Source organism: Buteo buteo, chromosome 7 (assembly GCF_964188355.1).
Source record: "Buteo buteo chromosome 7, bButBut1.hap1.1, whole genome shotgun sequence".
Lineage (NCBI taxonomy): Eukaryota > Metazoa > Chordata > Aves > Accipitriformes > Accipitridae > Buteo > Buteo buteo.
Window position 1 is genome coordinate 2315017 of NC_134177.1, and position 19037 is coordinate 2334053.

A 19037-nucleotide genomic window follows, 5' to 3' on the forward strand; every position below is an offset into this window, starting at 1 on the left:
AAAACACCACAGCTGTTGGCACCTCGTCAGCGTTTCGTGCACCTTCGCCCCCACAGGGCCGCCTCCGCTGCCCCCGCCTCGCCCTTCCACCTCAAGGGCGCAGGGAAGATGGCCGCGCCTGGTGACAGCAGCGCGCGCGCGGCGGCTCGCCCCTTCACCCTCAGTCCCCTCACAACCACCCCCGTTCCCCGGGCACAAGCTCGGCCTCGGCGCCGCCGCCGCTCTCGGTCGCCGGCGGGAGGCAGCTCCGCGGCGAAGACCGGGGCCGAGGCGAAGGCCGGCCCGCCCGCCCGCCCGCAGAGGGCGCCCCGGCCCCGCCGCTGTGGCGGCTCATGGCGGCGCCGCGGCCCTACCGGGGGAAGGGGAGGGCCGGCGGCCCGGCCCTCTCGCCCGCCCGTCCGTCCGTCTCTCCGCCTTGCCGCGGGTGGGTGGGTGGCGGGCTCCCCCGACTCCTCTCCGGCGGGAGTTTAAACGCGCTCCCTGTCCGCAGGGTCTCCCGTGGGGTGAAACCGACCGACCGCCGCGCCCGGCCGGATGCCCGGAGCAGCAGCAGCCGCCGCCTCCACAGCCACAGCCTCGTCAGGTCGGTGCCAGCCCCCGCTCGGGTGCGTGTCTTCGCCTCCCCACACAGGCCGAGCCCCCTCCGCCATTATCGTGATTCCTTTAACGCTGCCTTCCCCGCTCCCGTTTCTCCTCTGATGACCAAGTACCGTCACCGGCCGGAGGTACGGGGGGACACAGACCCCTTCCCCCGGAGCACCCCGCGTCTGCAGAAGGCCCCACAAGCAGCCGCTGCCTCTTGGACCCGCTTTGCCCTGAGGGACGGTGCTCCCCCGGGGGCTTTAGGGCTGGGATGGCAGCTGGACTCTCCTGAAGAAAGATGCTTCCTTATGTGTTGTTGGGGTTTTTTATTGTTACTATTTTTTATAAGCTAAGTTGGAAGTGTTCTGTGAGAACTGGGCTTGGTTTCTAGGTAAAATTTGCTCACCGGCTCTGAAGAGGCGGCGTTCACAATCAGGAGTGTGTAAAAATATGTTTAGAGAATAGCTGGAGACAAAACGCGATCACCTGGTTACCGCTGGGAAGCGTGTGAAGAAGCCCTGAATTACTCCTTAGTTTAGCTCCACTTTTTTTTTTTCCATTTCCCCCAAGAGTAATTAAGTTATGAATACCGTACAACTGAACATCCTTTTAGATTTCAGGCTGTTATTAGCTGCTGTTTAGAGAACTTGCAAATCTGCCAAACACACATATCTGACATCTTTACACATTACTAGCAATGTCTCGTTATTTGACATCCAGGAACACGCAGCAGCCAGAACGCATGGATGTTCACGGCAGCTTGGCAGCTGGGGAGGCAGAGAATCTGCAGCAAGTCTCCCAGGTTCCAGGGAAAGCTTGCTTTTCCTCGTCTGCACTGTGAAGCTATTCTTAATGAAGTGGATTTCACTTTTAAACCATTGACTACTTCTGTTTGCACGTTTTTACTCCTGAATAAAGTATTCAAATAAGAAAAAGAGTGTCCAAACAGCAGCCTTAAGCTACTGATTCCTTCTTACTAAGTATCTTACACCATAATGGTTTTACTTCTAGCTAGACAAACACTAAAACTTTTCAGAAAGGTATGATGTCAAGGTTCCAAGTTCACTGTCCTGTGAAAAGAATACCTTTACTATAACTTTTCCAAATGGTAGTAACTAGTATTTGGGCATTAATCTAAGAAAGCATGTGAGGTTGCAGGCAAGGAATTGTTATAGGACCATAAATCACCTTTTAATATTATTTTCTTTTCTCATCATTGGCAACTTAAATACTATAGGAAGAAAAGAGATGTCATAGCAGTCTCCTTATCCTCTTTTCAGGTGGGAAGCATTTAACGCAACGAAAGAGAAGTGGAAGGGTTTTTTTTTTTTAAATGTTGAGGAAAATTTCAAATCTCTCTGGAAGACTCGACATATTGGGGGTGGGAACCATCTGTATGGGCCTAGCTCAAACACCTTTATTCTTTTGAGCTGAAGGTGTAGTTATGAAGTGCTTTAGTGTCAGAAGACATAGCTTGTTTGGTGAAGGCTATATCCTAATATGGCACACCCAGTCCAGGTGTGAAAATAACTGAAGATCAAACACAGACACCATTGCCTTTTGCCTTCCCAGCAATGGCAGGAGGAGTTCAGCTTTTGTGGCCGATATGTTCGGTTGATGGCACCCAGTTGTTCTAGCCGCTGCTGGAATTGCTGGTTTTGGTGATCGGGCTCTTACTAGGACAGAGTATTTTACTGGGGATTTAAGAAAAATAGCAATTATTGTAAGATTAAAAATACAGTCACAAGGACTGGCAACACGAACATTATTCTGCTGTATAAATGTTAAGTAATAACAACCCAAGAATATCCACATGCTTTAAATGTGTTAAGTATGTTGTGTGGCAGGAGGCCAAAGCTCAAGTCTTCCGTCATCTGGGAAGTGTAAGTGGCCTGTCTAATTCCCACCACTTTTTAAACTGTTTGGTTTTCCGTAATAGCTGCAGGGTTTTGGAGCAGGGTATAGCATAAGATCAGGTGGTTGAGTCTGAATTGCCTTGTTTAGACTTGCTGCCACATAGTCCTTGATCTTGTAAGAGAACTTTTGCATGTGTGAGTCCAACTGCAGTTATGATATTCAGACATGGTTTTAAATACCATGTTAAACCTAATTTTTCAGACATGCATTTAAAATACAAATACCATATTCTTTTTTTTTTCTTTTTTTTTTTTTTTAACATCTGACACATTTTGCTTATCTTGAAATGGGCATTTGGGGATGAAGCTTAATAAAATGTGTAAGGTTTTTGTTACAAAGCTTATGAATGATGGCAAGTTCATGCCTAAAACCTGCCTCCTAAGTAGTATGTGTGCTTTGATGTTTCTCCCGTTTTAGTGGGTGGTAAAACCCTGCTCAGCTGCAGAGTACCAGAATGGGAAACTTAGTTGAAAGATTACTCGCAACTTTTTTTTTTAACTTTAAAAATTGTTTTCAAAGATAGCTACAAAGTCTAATAACTTCACCACTATAAGCTGAATATATCTAATAGGTTAAGGTGAATTCTCAGTGTGTGAATACATCTTCTTTCTTTATCGTTTAATTGGTTTAGGTCCAATGATGACGGTTCTCTTGAGAGGCAGCCAGTTTCTGCAGAAAACTTGTTCCAGCTTTTAATGCCGCAGATACTTGAAGTCTCATGAAAAGAAAAAGCAGGTTTCTCGACGACTAGCAAAGTGAGTCCTAACTTTACAGTGAATGATGCTCTATGAAAACAAACTTTGAGAAACTTTATCAAGATTTGAGAGTAGTTTGATGCATAATGAGGGTGGCTCCAACATGTTACGTTGCAGAAAGGGTATATTGTCAGCCCTTCCAAGCCCTGTCCCCAAGTGAACCTACTAGTATAGTACTTATTTTGTTTGGGTTTTTTTAAACAGTGCATTTGCTCTGGCTTTTTTCCATAATAGCTAGTTGACTTTAGACTCTTCTGTATGAGGAATTATTAATGTTCAGAGGACTTAACCTACTCATTCTGATGATAATGTATCAGCTGGGTTTTGTCACCAGGAAGTTTCAAGGAATAGTAATAGATAATTCTGCATTTTTTGTTAAAATTTTCTTCGTTTTTGTAGTGGTTAGCCCTCTAAGTAAATATTAACATTTCCAATAGGATGGATATTTCAGCAGGAACAAAAAATACCAGAATTATTATAATTGGCTACAAGAAAATATTTTTAAAGGTCAAACCCAACCCTCCCTTGCTTCAAAATTTAAGCCGCATTTTACTATTATGTTTCATTCTGGGGATTTTGGGGGTGGCAGTACCCTATGTTTGCCTTCTGCAAGTTTCTTATGCTTTCCATCTTTCCTCTGGAGTATTAAATAATACAAACTGTTTGACACTATGTTGAATCACTGGTTAGTCTGACAGGCTAGCTAGATTCAAGTAGACCTTAGAGCTTGTCTGGAATCCGAGTCGTGACTGACTTGTTTTTCATAACATTATCCTGAAGTTAGTTGCATAGAAAGCAACATTATGTTTTTTAAGTGTGAGAAGAGTGTTCAGAATCTGGGCTAGTACCGTTAAATAAAGTACTGTTACTTTATTGGCATAAAGTTGAACATGAAAATCAGAGTTTTGGTCTTAAGTGCAAATAAATAGCTTGGCTTACTTTACCCTGTAGCGGAATGCTGACATCTCAGTGTAACTGGCAGTCTTAGTCTAACACAACCTCAGACTAGAATGCTATAGTGATATAATCTGCAGTGTTGCATATTTGTCAAGAACTAATGAATGCGATGGACCGCGAAGTATTTTTCTTTCTTGGAAGTCTAACTTCTCTTCTGTAAGCAATAAATATAAGCAAGCATTGTACTGTTAATGTCTTATTCACACTGGCTATATTTATTTCTTTGAATTTGGCAGGTTCGTTTATGAGATTGGAAATAACTGTGATATCAAGCATCCGTCTGGATGCAGAGGTCTTTTCACAGAGGATATTCAGCATTGGTAAACGGATTTGCGGATTTGCATGGGGTAAAAATGGAGGCAGAAATAAACTTCTGAAATTGAATCTCGGTCCAGGAATGATGGCTTCTCAGCTGTATACACATGCTTTCAATATCTCCCCAATAGAGAATAGGAGATTGTGCATAAATGGAACACCATGGATTTGGCATCTCCTAGAAGAATGTGTCGAGAATGCGTGGGAGTATTGGAGCGTTGTCATAGGACTGATTTCCATTGTCTGTTTTCTGTTTGCTGCACTACCGTAAGTTTAAAGTCTTAAGCAGTCCTCAGATTCAAACATGAGTAATCTTGCCTGAAGCCTTTTTCAAAAGCTGCCTTTTTTTTATTTTATCTTGGATATGTTTCTCTATCTGCATAATACAGATATAATATGCCAGAGAAGCATGTTGTTCATGTTTGCAAAAATATTTGGTGGTTGACAAATGAGCTTGATGTACTGTTCTGTTGTACTGACTTGACACTAATCTCTGCCACTTAAAGCAAATGAGAATAAATCACCTCTTCTCTCTTATCTTCTCCACCCTGAGATGTGTGTGCACGCGCAGGCACACTTGCAGCAGAAGTTGGCTCACTGTTTATTTAAACCACATGCTATGTCACCAGTACTGTTGTGCTGGCTCCTGCCAACGAAATTTGGACTGGGAGAAGGTCAGAAGCGGCACATGAGTTAGCACTTCGGTAGTGCTAAATCAGTTGCTGTTTGGTCGCTGGCACTGGGTTCAGGTTTCAGCCTGAAGGTAGGAGATGACAAAGGAAAAGTAGAAATGCTCCCAGCAGGTGAAAATGCCTGAAACAAAATGGGATTGACTCCAAAGTCTGTCCCCATAAGGGGGATATAATTTACTGAACTAGTAAAAAGGCTATGGAAATCAAGCAAAATAAAACCACTCATAGTAAGCTGTTGAGCTTCAAAAATATTAGTTGAAATATTCGTTGAAAGGGGGCTTTACATTAAAACTGTCATGTTAGTGAGCATGGAATTCATCAAGATATGTCTAATGGACTCACATTTGGGATTGCTTCATAGTCCCTGTTGTGAATGTGAATAATAGTTCTCCAATTTAGAGGCATAAGTGTAGTTGTCAGCTCTTTTAGCAGCTTTGTTCATTCTTAGCCCTTCTATGTTAAATAACAGTGTTTTTCTTATTTCAATATTTTAATGGCTGGTATTTACAGCAAATGAATATAAAATGCTTATGGCATAGGTCTGGTGACCGGAAAATTGTAGTTCAGTGCAGGCCACAAAAAAAGGAGCGCATGCAAGCAGTAATGAGGTTGTGATTTGAGTCTTTTGTTATGTGAGAGTAAGACATGGTGAGCTATAGTGATACTGAGTTCTTCTTCAAAAGGTAAGTGGAGTATTGCTGTGATAAGTCTCTTGTGGCTAGAGTTTTAATCTTTATTCAGATTTTGAAAAATGTACTTCTGAACATATTAAACATTTTTTACTTACACTATTTTACAATTACTTCTCAAATTTGTGCCAGTCAAATTTACGTTGCCTGTCAGAATGGAAGAGTGGATCAAGCACTGTCTTTGGGCTTTCTGCTGTGTTGGATAGCTGGAGATCTTACCAATTTCATAGGCTGCTATTTAACAAATCAACTGCCAATTCAGGTAATCTGTCAATATTCCTACTTTTTGATTTATTCTTTTCAAACTGTCTCTTTAAAGTCTAGGATAACTTAATATTGCACAGTGAAGTACATATTGGGGAATAAAATAGTTTTGTGTTATTTTACAGATGATAGATCTGTGAACAGAAGTCATAATTTCCTAAATATTTACATTGATGCTGTTACATGTTATAGGAGTCATTTCACACTCGTAATTAACATTCAAAGGGACTTACTGGGTATTACTTGATGATGAATGAAGTGGGGAATTTTCATTTGAGCTTTGGCTTCAAAGTAAGCTTGCAGAGGGCTGGAAGGGGCCGGAAGGAAGTTGTGTTGTTTAGTTTGTAATAGATCAAGCTGTTTTGGGGCAGCTACTCTTTAAACTTCCTCTTGTTTGTTTGTTTTTTTAAGAAAACTGTTTATTAACAGTGAAATACTAGTTCAAAGCTGTTAGTGTCTGACTAATTTGAAAATATATTTTCTTCATTAGAGGGAGGGTTTCTCTGAAAGAAACAGTCATTTTCAGCAATACATTAATTGTGTCTGAAACTTTCTTATCTGCAGTTTTTATTTTTGACTCTTAATTAAAAGAGAAAGAGGTATGTGTCAGCCACCTGCAGAAGTTTTCACAAGCTGGAGATGGACCCAAGGATGGACAGAGTTGTCTTCTCTTTTACAACTTAACGTGTGGCGCTAACTGTTCCATCTCCCCATTACGAAAAGGGGAAAAGAGAATGTTGGTTTTGTCTTGCTGAAATAAGAGGCACTAAGTAAGAGCAGTAGCTTCCGAAGTGCTGGGAAACTAGGTGGAGCAGACTTAAACTTCTGGGCAGGAAGGATTTATCAGTCTGCCCAGGTAGGAATTTGTGCTATGCGTCCTGGAAAATGACCAACTATTGTGATTGTGTCAGCAAGTCCCTGTTTCGTAAGGTTTACACTGCATTCATCTACAGTGGTCTAACTTGTTTTGTACTGGAAATGCTTTCTTTTTCTTTTTTGGGGGGGAAAGTGCTTTGGTATTTGTCATTCACATTATGATTATGAAGCAAAATTTCTATACATTTAAGTTAAGGTATTTTGAAGTATTTGTATACTGAACAAGCAAATGTATCTTCTCTTTCAGATTGTCACTGCCATTTTTTATGTTAACATGGATGTAATTATGATTTCACAATTTGTCTACTATAAGCTGAAGAATCAGAAGATGACAAAATGTAAGGTTTTTCAACAATTAAAATATTCTTCATATTGTAGCACAGTCTTTGCTTTGATATTTTCTACAGTGTTTAAATAATTTTTTTTTCAGAGGGATCAAAAAATAGAGTGCACAAATTCTAGTTGAAGTTGTTAGGCCTATTGCTTCCAGTTTTCTTAGGCTCTTGTGAAAATCCTACATTTTCTCTTCCTTTCTCTTCTCTTTTCTTACCCACATAGTATCTGTAAATATTTTCCATGTAATAGTTTCAGTTTATATAGACATAAAAAATGCAATAGTTTTGTGGAATCCAGTTCCATATTTTAACTTACTCCATGGTTTTACTATCTACTTACAGCTATCTAAATATATGTATAAGTTGAATGCAAGCATTATTTCTTTGTGTGGTTCAGTTAGTTTGCTCCATGTTGATTGAAACTGGACTTCATTTGCTTATAGCATAAAATATCTTGACATCTTCATGTGTTCTGTTTCAATACATGTAGTTAAAAAACATATTCAAGGGGAATGAAATTACTCGAGTTGTGCTTCATAAAATCCTGGCAGTAGTTGTAGTATTCAGCCTACCAGTGGACTACTGTTTTGACTGAAATGGAAGACAGAAAGCCCTGTTCACATTGTATCAAATCAAAAACATTAACTCATCAAACTAAAAAAAAAAATAAATAAAAAATCAAAGAAAATCCATGGTACAGCAGAGGTAACAAAAAGCTGAAGTAAAACAGATGCCTGCCCAGCAGACTAAAGAGGGATAAAGCAGATTCATTCAATATGGAACTGATAATAAACCTGGAGATAGGTCAGTGCTGAAGATATTTCCTTCCTGCTGCCTACTCTTGAAAACAAACACAAGCTTTTGTACATTTTAACTGCCAGTGCCTGTTGCAGCTCAATGGTTTGCATAGCTGGAGGGGGGGGAATGGTACTGTGATTAAAGCTGCAAAAGAGGACTTTTCAGTACCCAGTTCTGGAGCAGTTACCCTAGACAAGTTGGTCAATTTTGCATCCCAAGGTGCAGCCTGTGGACCAGCACTACTAAGCCTGTGTAATTAGCCCTGCAGGTCTTTAGGGCAGACTTACTAATGCCATACAGCAATTTGTCTCACTGGTAACAGCGACCGCAGGACTTTACCAGCATCTTACAGATACAGAAGGTACCGTAGCTCCAGAGTTCTGTAGGATTGTCTGCCATTTTCAAGTTGTCTTGTAGGTGTCTCTTGAGACTTGCTGTATGGAGTCTGTGTCCTTGAATATCGGAGTCTCGGTGAGGCTCGGTATCTAGCTAACCGTGGATGTAGAGACTGGTCCAGCACAGCACTTTAGATTACATATATATCTTAGAGCTAGTTTTGTTAATTTAAATTTCAAATATCCTTCTTTTGCAGGTTTTAATCAAGATATGTTGAAAGAAACTGTTACATTCTATTCTACTTAGTTTTCTCTTTCTCAACTGTTATTTAATCATAAACTATTAGAAGTTAATATAAGAGATAAGCCAAGTATGACAATTTTCTGTCATTAACAATGACTGTTTAAGGAGTTCCTGTCCCGTTCCTGCACTGCTACCATTGGTTGTTGCACAAAGACACAGCACAACTATGATAGTGAGCAGGGGTGGGCACAGAGCCCAGAAGAAAGAGGTGGACTTACATTGCTGCCAAGAAAATGATACATGAAATTGTACCTTTAAATTTACGTAGTTATACTGCAAACAAAAAGTAACCTCCAATCAACAGCAGATGTTATTTTTCAGCTAATTTGTTTGTATGTCATTGTAGGCAGCAAAAGCCTGAAGAATTTCTGTATAACCTGGATCATGGTGTGTATAGCACTGTGTGTTATTTTACTCTGTCAGCTGTTACTAAGAAACCAAGACCAGAATACAGTAATCGAAAGAAGTAATGTAAGTTCTTCCCTGCTTCCATTCAAACAAAATCCCACCCAAACGTGTCTTGAAAAGACTGTGTACACTGAGCTTTAAAGAAATTTGGATGGTGTTTTTAACAATGATTTAGAAATCATAATGTGGCACTGTGTGGATCTTTTAACTGTGGCCCATGCATCCCAAAATAAAGAAGTTAGAAAATTGCTTCAGCTTCCTGTGTTTCGGGCTTATTCTGTCCCTGTGCTGCTCTGTGAAATAACATGTATACGTGTTGTGTTTCTGCTTGTGTTAAGTACTGTAGACATCCATGTAGAGACTACACAGTCACAAGTGAAATAAATAAAAGTGGAAAATTACAATTGTACCTGCTGCTGCTGTCATTTCAGCAGGAAAGTTCACAGGCTATTCTAGCAATTTGATGGCCTTCATACTAATGCCAGTAAAATAATTGTAATCCAGCAACATTGCCCAGCAGGGAAGCAGCTTATTTTCAAAACACAGCTAGAGTGAGAAAACTAACAACTCTTAAACTATGAAAAATGAGTATTTTGCTTCCTCCAGACAGGACGATTCATTTTTTTAGTGGCCCTAGCTACAGTTCGTAGTTTTGGTTTGAATTATTGTGCCCAGGCTTTTTTAGCAGGAGGAGTGGATTGATACTAGTGTCGTATCCTAAAGCCCAGCACTAGTTTTGATCTCGGTCATGGCTATGACGCAGCAGTGTGCATTGTTGTGAGATAAAGATTAAACCCTTTCTAACCCTCTTTGGTCATTTGAAGAGCAGCACTGAACTGCTTTGAAAGGAGTTCTGTCCAGAAAATCAGCCAGTGGACTCTCAGTTTAATCCTCTGAAATGCCTGAAAACATTCTTGCCAAAATGTATGTACCTTTCTTTTTCAGAACTCTCTTGATATGATTGAAATGTCAGGCTTCATTTGTGGCTATATATCCTGTGTGTTTTACTTGGGAAGTAGATTTCCTCAGCTGTATAAAAATGTAAGTAGGTTTTTGGCTAAGTATACTTGTGTATTTTACAAAATGCTCTCTGTTGCTTTAGATGTCGGATTTTCCCTAACAGTGAGCCCTCTTGAGCTCAAAAGCCTGCTTTGCTTTTGTGAGTGTCTGATATGGTAAAGAAAAAAAATGGTTTGGGTTTTTTTTTCCCATTCAGAGGAGCGTGATGAGAGTTTTAGGAAAATGGTGGTCTTTGACTGATGGAAGAGGTTTGATAGGCAAGGGAAGAGGAATTGAAGTATTTACAGTTGGATTTACCAGATATGAGCAGAAACATGCTTTCCATGATTGTTGTCGTGAGCAAGTGATATCTCCCCTTTTCCTTCTCCAAACTATTGTACCTTAAGAAACCAACTGTGGGATCAAAAGTTAGAATTAGAGGGAAATTAGTTTGGAATTTTACACCCTTTTCACAAAGATGCCATTACTGGCTTTTTTTTTTTTTCCCCCACAGCCTCTTCACTACCAGTATATTTAAAAACAAAACAAAAGAAAAAAACCCCACCCCAAAAAACCAAACACAACAAAAGAAGGTTTTACATTGTCAATTGTATACAGGCTTTTTAATTGATTGAAATGATTAGTTCATTTTCAAGCCTATTCATATTCCTCCTTTACTTTTTCCTTCATAGCTGGAATACCACAATATTTTCAAAAAGGTCTACTAAACAGGCTGATAGAGCAACAGATTTCTTAAGAACTAAATATCATTTGGAAGCAGATTATCCTTGCTGCTTTGCACTTACATAAAAATTACTTTAACTGGAGCTGCTTCTAAGAAGCGTAACAATTTCTATAGTTTACAGTGATAGGTGCTGAAAGTACTAAGGGTGGAGGATTCAGAGCCCAGGAAGAGATGGACAAGAATGACTGAAAGTCTTTGGATGTGTTATAGTACAAAATGCCAAACGAGGGTCCCAAAAAATGGCATCCAACCAGGGTCAACCCACCACAATTATCTGTAACTGGCTACTGTGATACATGTTTTAACATTTCTTTGTATTTGTGAAAAATTCTTTGTATTTAGTTCCGAAGAAGATCAACAGAAGGCACCTCTTACCTGCTGTTTGCATTAGCCATGATGGGAAACTGTACATATGGACTGAGTCTTGTTTTAAAGATGCCAGCTACTGAATCCTTCCGGGCCCTCTACTTTTTACACCATCTTCCATGGCTCATTGGGAGCTTTGGAGTTTTGTTTCTAGACATTTTTGTATCCTTTTCCTGTTATAGGTAGAGTTTCTCAGGATAGGCTTGCTAATAAGTAGATCAGAAATCAAGTTGATTTTTTTTTAAATTGAATTTTTTTCTATGATTCTAACCTGATCATAAAATCTTCTTTCTGAACAATAATTTGTATGCTTTTTATAATAATAATTCTTGATAAGAATAACAAGTTTGTAGAAAATACCTGCGTTAAAGCTACATTGCACAGGTTAATTTATATCTTGTAGCCAATATGCAGTATACTATAAGTTGGGGGGGGGCTGTTACACATTGTGCTGTTTTTCTTAGGTTTGCTGTCTGATAAATGTAAAAAAAAAAAAAACAAAAAAAACCCCCAAACACACAAAAAACCCACAACACATCTCAAGCCTGCTTGTTTTTAAATGCAAATACAGAATTATAGCTTTGAGGATTTGGTTAAATTTTAAGTGTTATTGCAAGATTGCATTAACGTCAGAGACAAACAATGAGGTTTTGGCAAACTTAGTTTCAGAAAATAGCACTTAGCAAAGAAATGCTGCAGCTACCCTTAATTGCATAATTCGGGGCAAAATCAGATGCATTGAGACACTGAGTGCCTCTGAAATCCAGCAGCTATGCTCATTAAGTCATGCTAAGGGCTAGCCAACTACACAATTATCTAGATTTGTATGCCAGTTTCTTGAAAGTCCTGAGCAAACTTAAAACACTGTAAATTTTTATTCTTATATTCAGGGGGCATACATAAGAGGCCCACAGTATATTAGTTACTGTTAGACGTGCTCTTTCTAGATTGAGCATTAGCATCTTGTGATCAAAAAGTTAAAGCAAAATGTTTAGAGTACTATTGTACTTTTGCTTCAAAAGCCTAGCAAACAGTAATGTGGTGGTACTTGGTCTTACTGTTCACTATAGGTTCATAGTCACCTGTTTTGTTACTCTAGCTTGTATTTTCACTTAAAAGAGTACAAAGAGGAGATTTTCTGATTTTTCCTGAAGTCAGAAGTTTGGGGTTGTGTCTGAAAACATCTTGGTACTTAGCTCCATAAACTCAAACTATAAAACAGGATAAAATGAAGAGTGATTTCAGGACCATGCTGAAGCATACTGTGTTAATCCATTCCATATTAAAAGGAAGTTCTTTACCAGATTTACCTGGAACAGTTCCAGAAGTTATGATTCCCAGGCATCAGTCTTGTCTTTCTGATTAAAGTAATTTCATAAGCCACTCCGATTAGACTAGCGATGGGACAGCTGACCCTGGCCTATGGATGGACTGTTAAATTATACTGTCATTCAGAATAGCCATCTGTGCTTTTTGTGTCTCCAGCCATGGCGATTTAAGTGGGCAGTTTAGTAAAACATTCTGCATCGTGGGAACGCAATACTCCACTGCAGTGGTGAGACTAAACTGTGGTTCGTGGCCCGTTTTGAAATAAATTGTAGTTTTATCTTTTATGAGACAATGCTGTTTCTTTTGCGTGAGCAGACTGTAGGGATTCAGGGTCGCTAGCCAGCCCATGTGGCTGGTTTGAGCTCTCGGACCTTTTGTTCCATGAACGAAGTAGTGACTCGTTCTTTCTTCCGCCCCCAGCCCCCCAGCTGGAAACATAAACCAGCCAGTATTTATTTACCCAAAAAACCCCTAGAACTTGATCTTGATGACCCTTACAGTACATTATGTGCATATTTGCAGATGCCTTGCTATGATGTACTCTGAAAAGGAACTTTTATATTGGCCACAAACCTCCCCCCTCCCTGAGCCCTGCCCCAGGATTGCAGTGCCAGTGTGCACATGACATTCATTTCTGGGTTCTGTCTTGATTGGAGTCTGAATCCAATCTTGCTAATAGTCCTCCAGTTCAAATTATATTGAAAACAGATGCTTCCAAATCAGGTTGGGGAGCTTATAGGAATCTAGTCAAGTATATAGTGTTAGCTGAAAATGTATGATGTATTTGTAATCAAGAGAAAACAAAAGCAGACCTCCTGCTTTGAGAAGCCCTGAAGGTAAGGAAATCAATGCTTTTAAAAAGAGAGCTTCATTACTGTCTCTTGCCAAGCAAGAAAATAAAAAATCTAACAAACTGGTATGTCACGTTAGACCAGAAAACGAAGAACAGGATCACCTTGGTTTTGGAAAACAGAGGAATTAAACCAAAAAGTCACAATTTCTAAAAGGGAGGTGTTTCATAATTGATTATTTGTGTAACAGACGTTCTCTGTTTTGAGGAGTAGTTGCAGAAATTGCCTAATTCTGGTAGACTTTATTCCTGATAGTTGCCGGACTTTCATTAGGTGGAAGATAAACTCTCATTTCTCAAGGTCCAAGCCAGGATTAAGAGTTCACTTACTCTGTGTCTACTGCAGTATTCTGTTGCTTCCATCTGACACAGCCGGCATTGACTATTTTTAGAAACAAATGGACTCCTGATCATAGCTGGAACAGCAGCTCCAGCATTACTTAGTGCAGGATTACACTGGAGTTGTTTCGGCTTGGTTTAACAGGATAACAGTCATCCTGTTTCTTTGGTGTCTACAGTTAAAGTTATTTGGTTGCACAATAAAGCCAGTTATTTTTGATAAATAATGGAAGTGTCCAATTACTTGTAAAGTATGAATTGTCCTCCTTTTCATTTTAAGAGGAGTTTCATAGCATTACACATTTGAATTATAAATTCAACATGATTTTGTTTTCCAGTAAATGCTTCCTTCCAACTGCTGTTTTGCAGTGGAAGGTGGTTGGAGTTTCTCAAGAAACCACGACGGTCGGGGTTTAAGTGGGCCTGATAGGGTGCCTTGTCAGTCAGATGCTTAGTCCAGGTTTGCCTGCTATAGGGTTCCACGGTGGGCCTTATTAGAGCTTTATTTTATGTGGATGATTACTTAATGCTTCACTTTGAACACAAGGATGCAGTACTATGTATTTTAAAACACTAAATCAGTCGATGAGTAGTTCTGCCCTTAGACTTGTAGCAGCCGCTATCATGAAGTTTTTAAGAGACTGAATCTAGTGCAAGGTTTTCCAGAAAACTTGGTCCATTCTGTAAGTCTGCTATCCTCTTTCACCCTGCTTCCTTCCTCCCCTGCTCCCACCAAAACCAAACAACTCTGCTTTGTGTTTAGTTCAGACAAAGCCCTTTACCAAGATTTTTGCCTTTTTTTTGTTATTATTTGACATCACCCTATTGTCAGAGAACTGTGTTCAAATCCTGCACATGTACTTCTTTTCATTAAGTGTAGCCAGGTTGTTAACTGGGTAGCCAAAGTATATTCAGCAAGAGCCAAGCTGTTGTACACAGACTCTTCTCTTGCACCTTTTGTGATTTGCAGGGCAACCATTTGGAATCCATTATATATTTCTACAAAACATCACGCTTTGTAATTTAATTACACTGTGCAAAGAATGTAAGTCTGTCCTGACAATTCAGCCAGGAGAGTTTCCCAGCCAAATGTACAACTTATTCTCTGTGCTCCTGTAAATAACTGCTTTTGTCTCAAAACTGTTTCAATTTTTGAGTTGTCATTAAATTGTTTAATTTAATGAAACAAATTTAATACAGTAGCTTAGTGGCTGTCATGAACTTTACTCTGAGAAGTCAGTTTGGTTGTCTCCTCTACTTTGGGCTGTCTGCATGCTTAGGTCTTAAAGTTTCCCCCAGAAAGTCAGACTTGAGCAAGTTAGTTTCTATATTAAGTAGTCTTGGCAGTTTAGCATTTATTTTAAAAATATGAGCAGCTGAGTACGTATGCTACAAAAACATATTCTGGAAATACTCTTTGATAAGCTCCACATAACTTGTGTTTATAATTTATTCCTCCTTAAAAGCTCTGTTGCTGTTGCCAACTTGGTGGCTGAGAGTGATAATGCACAGTGCTAGAGCCCAGGCTTGTCCCAAGCCCACAGTGTGATTTCAGCAAATTTGATTCCCAGTTCACAGTGTCTTTTTCCACCAGTGCAACTATTAAGACTTGGGGAGGTGCTCAGCTGCAAATACAGTAAGGCCTATAAAAAAGAAAAAAAGAAGGCGGCAGGAAATTTAAGTGGTAGCTATATATGCTATAAAACTAATTTGCTAAGCTCTAAGAAGAAAGCATTCCCCACATAATACTATAGAAATACTAAAAAAAGGAGTGCTGACCTGCTGTCTCTGAAGGAAATCCTGTCTAGTCTTTAGTTGGGGGGCCTCAGAGGTGGGATGTTGGAAAGCTTTGGGAAGGTGGGATAATTCTTGGTGCTCTGCCTAGGATGTAGAGAATTTCCTCTCCATTCATCCAGGCCTCCCAGAAAGCCTTTTTTTTTCTCTCCTTATTTTTATAAATAATTACATACATTAGCCTCAAACTTCTCACAACCATTGTCTACCAGCCAAGTTATTTTAACTGATCTAAAGTGTTGGTGGAAGAATTCTGTATGTCAACTTTCCTCCCAGAGAAACGATTTCATTTTTAAAAGGGAATTTTATGTCTAACAGTAGTGGTGATCCAGGCTCTATAAAACCTGAACTTACATGAGCACACACTGGACTTTTGTACAAGGTGCCGGGGTGTACAGATGGCCGCTTGTTTCTACACCACATGCGTTTAAACCTGCTTTCATGCTGATCCTTATGTTGGAGGCTCTCTTTGACCTCATCTAGTACACCTGCTTCCACCCATCTACTGTCCTCAAAGCCTTCTTTGTCAGAGTTGGATAGCAACTAATGCTGGGTTTAGCGTAGTCTGCTGCTGACATCACTCCCATCTTTTAGGAAAAAAAAACCCAAAGGTGCCCAAAGTGAGTGAAAAAGTAGGAGCCAGAAACCCTGCCGTACCGAGTATTGCCACTTCGCTGGCTGGCGATGGTTTCTCTTTGTGAAGACAGGCTTCTGGTACCTGCGGCTTTGCATTTCACCTCATTTCCATATCGATTTTCTGTGACTAGGAAATCTTTCTTCTGTAACATGCTATGCATATTTCTTAGAAAAGAATACTTAGGGAAGGGCATAGCTGGATAGGTTTGTACGATATCTTTGTATCTTAAAATGGTATTTCAATCAGAAAACAAAGTGTTTTGTATTAAGTTCAGTACTCAACTATCAAACTCCTCAACTGTCTAGCAAAAATTCTGAAGAGTAAGAAATCTCTCTCCTGTCTGTTCTAGATGCACACCCCTGATTTTTTTTATTTAAAGGCTATCTATGCTCAGAATAAAAAAAATTGTTTGAGAGCTGGAGCCATCAAGAAAAAGGACAAGTACATAGTTGTTAATCCTTTTTAGATTGGCAGTGTTTCCAATGGTCTGTCTTACAATAGAAATAAATAATTATGTCTAATTGCACAATTCTGTGTTGAAAATAGCATTAAATATTGAGTCATGGGGTTGTCTGTGTGTCAGTGCCTGTAAATATCAAACGGCCTAGAATTTTGCAGGAAATGAGAATTTTGTTTCCTGATCTATTGGTAAGAAAAGTTTTTAATAACTTTCTCTCCTTACCAGCATCCACCCTCAGCCCAGCCCGCAGTATTTAGACCACTGAGGCTGGAGTAGTACAGGACAATATGTTTGATTCCACCTTGTTCCAAATGAACCTTGTTCCTATTCTGCTGCTAATGAATTTCACGCTTAGGACCCTTGCAAGCACGAGGATGAGGTAGTAAAGGATATTTTCATGTGTATTTGAGCCATGTAACCAAGGGGATCTGAAGTTTTGAGTTACAATTTTTCTGTGTGCTCCCTTTTCTAGTGTTGCAAATAAAATATGATTAAACTTTTTGCCATAAAGAAGTACGGACAATGAGCGTTAAGTAGGATTTGGAAAAGGTTATATGCTAATGTAGAAAATTCCACAGTCGGGATTAAATAAGTGGATAATACTTACTCTACAGTACATGAATTAGATACAGCAAGTTTTAAGCTTTCCTCTGCGGACTGTGGTATTCAGAGCCTGTGCCAGAACTAAACGGATGGCTGCTGTTATTCTGTACAGCTTATTTTGGTTTTAATTGAAAGCAAGTACTGCAAATGCTACCTCTGTATCCTAGTTAATTACTTCCTTACCCCAAAATAACAGGTGACTGTGCAATTCATCCTGTATCGTCAGCACAAGGAGGGACAATCTGGTTTAGTAGCACTGGAAGTGGAACCATTGCTGGTGAATGAGGAGACTGCCTAGTGCCGTGCTGGATTTAGCTCCTGTTTTCATCCGATTTTGCTCTTGGATGACTTTGTCGAACAGTTAAGATTGCAGTTGCTTAGGGACCAAATTTATTACTTATTTTTTCTTATTTATTTTGTCATTAATTTGTCATTACTTATTTGCAAATGACATGCCAATAATAAAATATTTAATAATTACTGTGTTGTTTCAGGATAGATACAATTTTTTTTTTCCTGATTCCCCCCCACCCCCCACCCTGATTTTAACTGTTTCTCCCCAAAGTGTGATATGGAGTCACAGCAATAGGTGCTGTAGAAATATTTATTTGACATCATGATACAGTGCATATCATGGGATGACTATTTATTTTTAGATGAACACGTATGTCTAGTTAAGAGTAGTGTGGCTGGTTTAGAAACAATGGATGAGACTACTCCTGTGCCTTGAACCCAGCCTGGAGTTACAGACTGCTTGGTCCAGTTGCATTGTATGGTAAGACTTGGCCTTTTTTCATTCATACTCAATTTTGTATGCATCTGAATTAAAAACATCCTATAATTAAGTAACTTAAGTGCAGAGGATCTGTTATGGATGCAAAACCAGAATCCTGGTGTAAGTTGGTGGGAGCCTCACTTACAGCTCGTTGCAGAGTATCACTATGCATTTTATTTTTAAGAGTTAAAGCATTTGTACATCAATACCGGTGTGTTCCAAGGATTATAATTACTGTATGTCATCATATACCCCATATAATGTTTTTGTACAACATTCATTCTCTTTGCAAGCTTCTGGTTTAGATAAGTACCACAGAGAAAAATTAGAAACTGAGGAGACTGTACCTTGCAATTTGGATTTTTTGGAATACTGTGTTGTGTTTGAAGAAAAGTTTAATAAAATTATCTCAAAGAATAAACTTCTTATTAATATTTCATTGAATATATGTATAATGATTCACTCTTCAATAAATAAGTTTGTGAACAGAAGGGCTGCTTTTTTAAAAAGGTCAATATGAGCATTTTATACATTTGTGGGCTTACCATGAAGCTCCTTCCCTTTGATTTCAGGTAACTGTTAAAGGGACGTGATTTAAATTTTGTTTTTAAATAACAACAACTAATAAATAATGAATTTATTTTTAAGGAACTAATGAGTGCAATTGATCATATCTAAATTGCTGCCAAAAGTGCACACTAAAAATGAAGCATTTTTCTCTCTGAACTTTTCTAGAACGTTGTGCACCACTGATAACACCCCATGTAACAGGGTTGGGGTGGTTTTGGAGTGGAGCGGGGGCAACCTCATCCCTGCTGCTGTATATGGAGATTTAATTTCAGCTTCTGTTGCAGCAGTAACTTAGACAAGTAACTGAATTCTGTGTCCTTGCTAGAAATGAATTGGATCCTGT

The 19037-nt window shown here is 39.4% G+C and overlaps 1 protein-coding gene across 3 annotated transcripts; it reads left to right on the plus strand.

Annotated features, from left to right (window-relative positions):
• Nucleotides 1-342: 342 nt before the first annotated feature.
• On the plus strand, nt 343-18558 carry LOC142032551 (lysosomal amino acid transporter 1 homolog). 3 transcript variants are annotated; one of them, XM_075031278.1, is made up of 10 exons: nt 343-583; nt 3131-3254; nt 4448-4558; nt 4658-4793; nt 6040-6169; nt 7295-7385; nt 9166-9290; nt 10173-10268; nt 11314-11499; nt 17546-18558. In XM_075031278.1, the coding sequence occupies exons 3-10, from the start codon at nt 4456-4458 to the stop codon at nt 17645-17647; spliced, it is 969 nt and encodes a 322-aa protein (XP_074887379.1). In that variant the 5' UTR covers nt 343-583; nt 3131-3254; nt 4448-4455; the 3' UTR covers nt 17648-18558. The 3 variants fall into 3 exon arrangements, with proteins under 3 accessions (XP_074887379.1, XP_074887380.1, XP_074887378.1); XM_075031279.1 differs by having other exon boundaries at nt 4448-4531; XM_075031277.1 differs by having other exon boundaries at nt 4448-4793.
• Nucleotides 18559-19037: the final 479 nt, after the last annotated feature.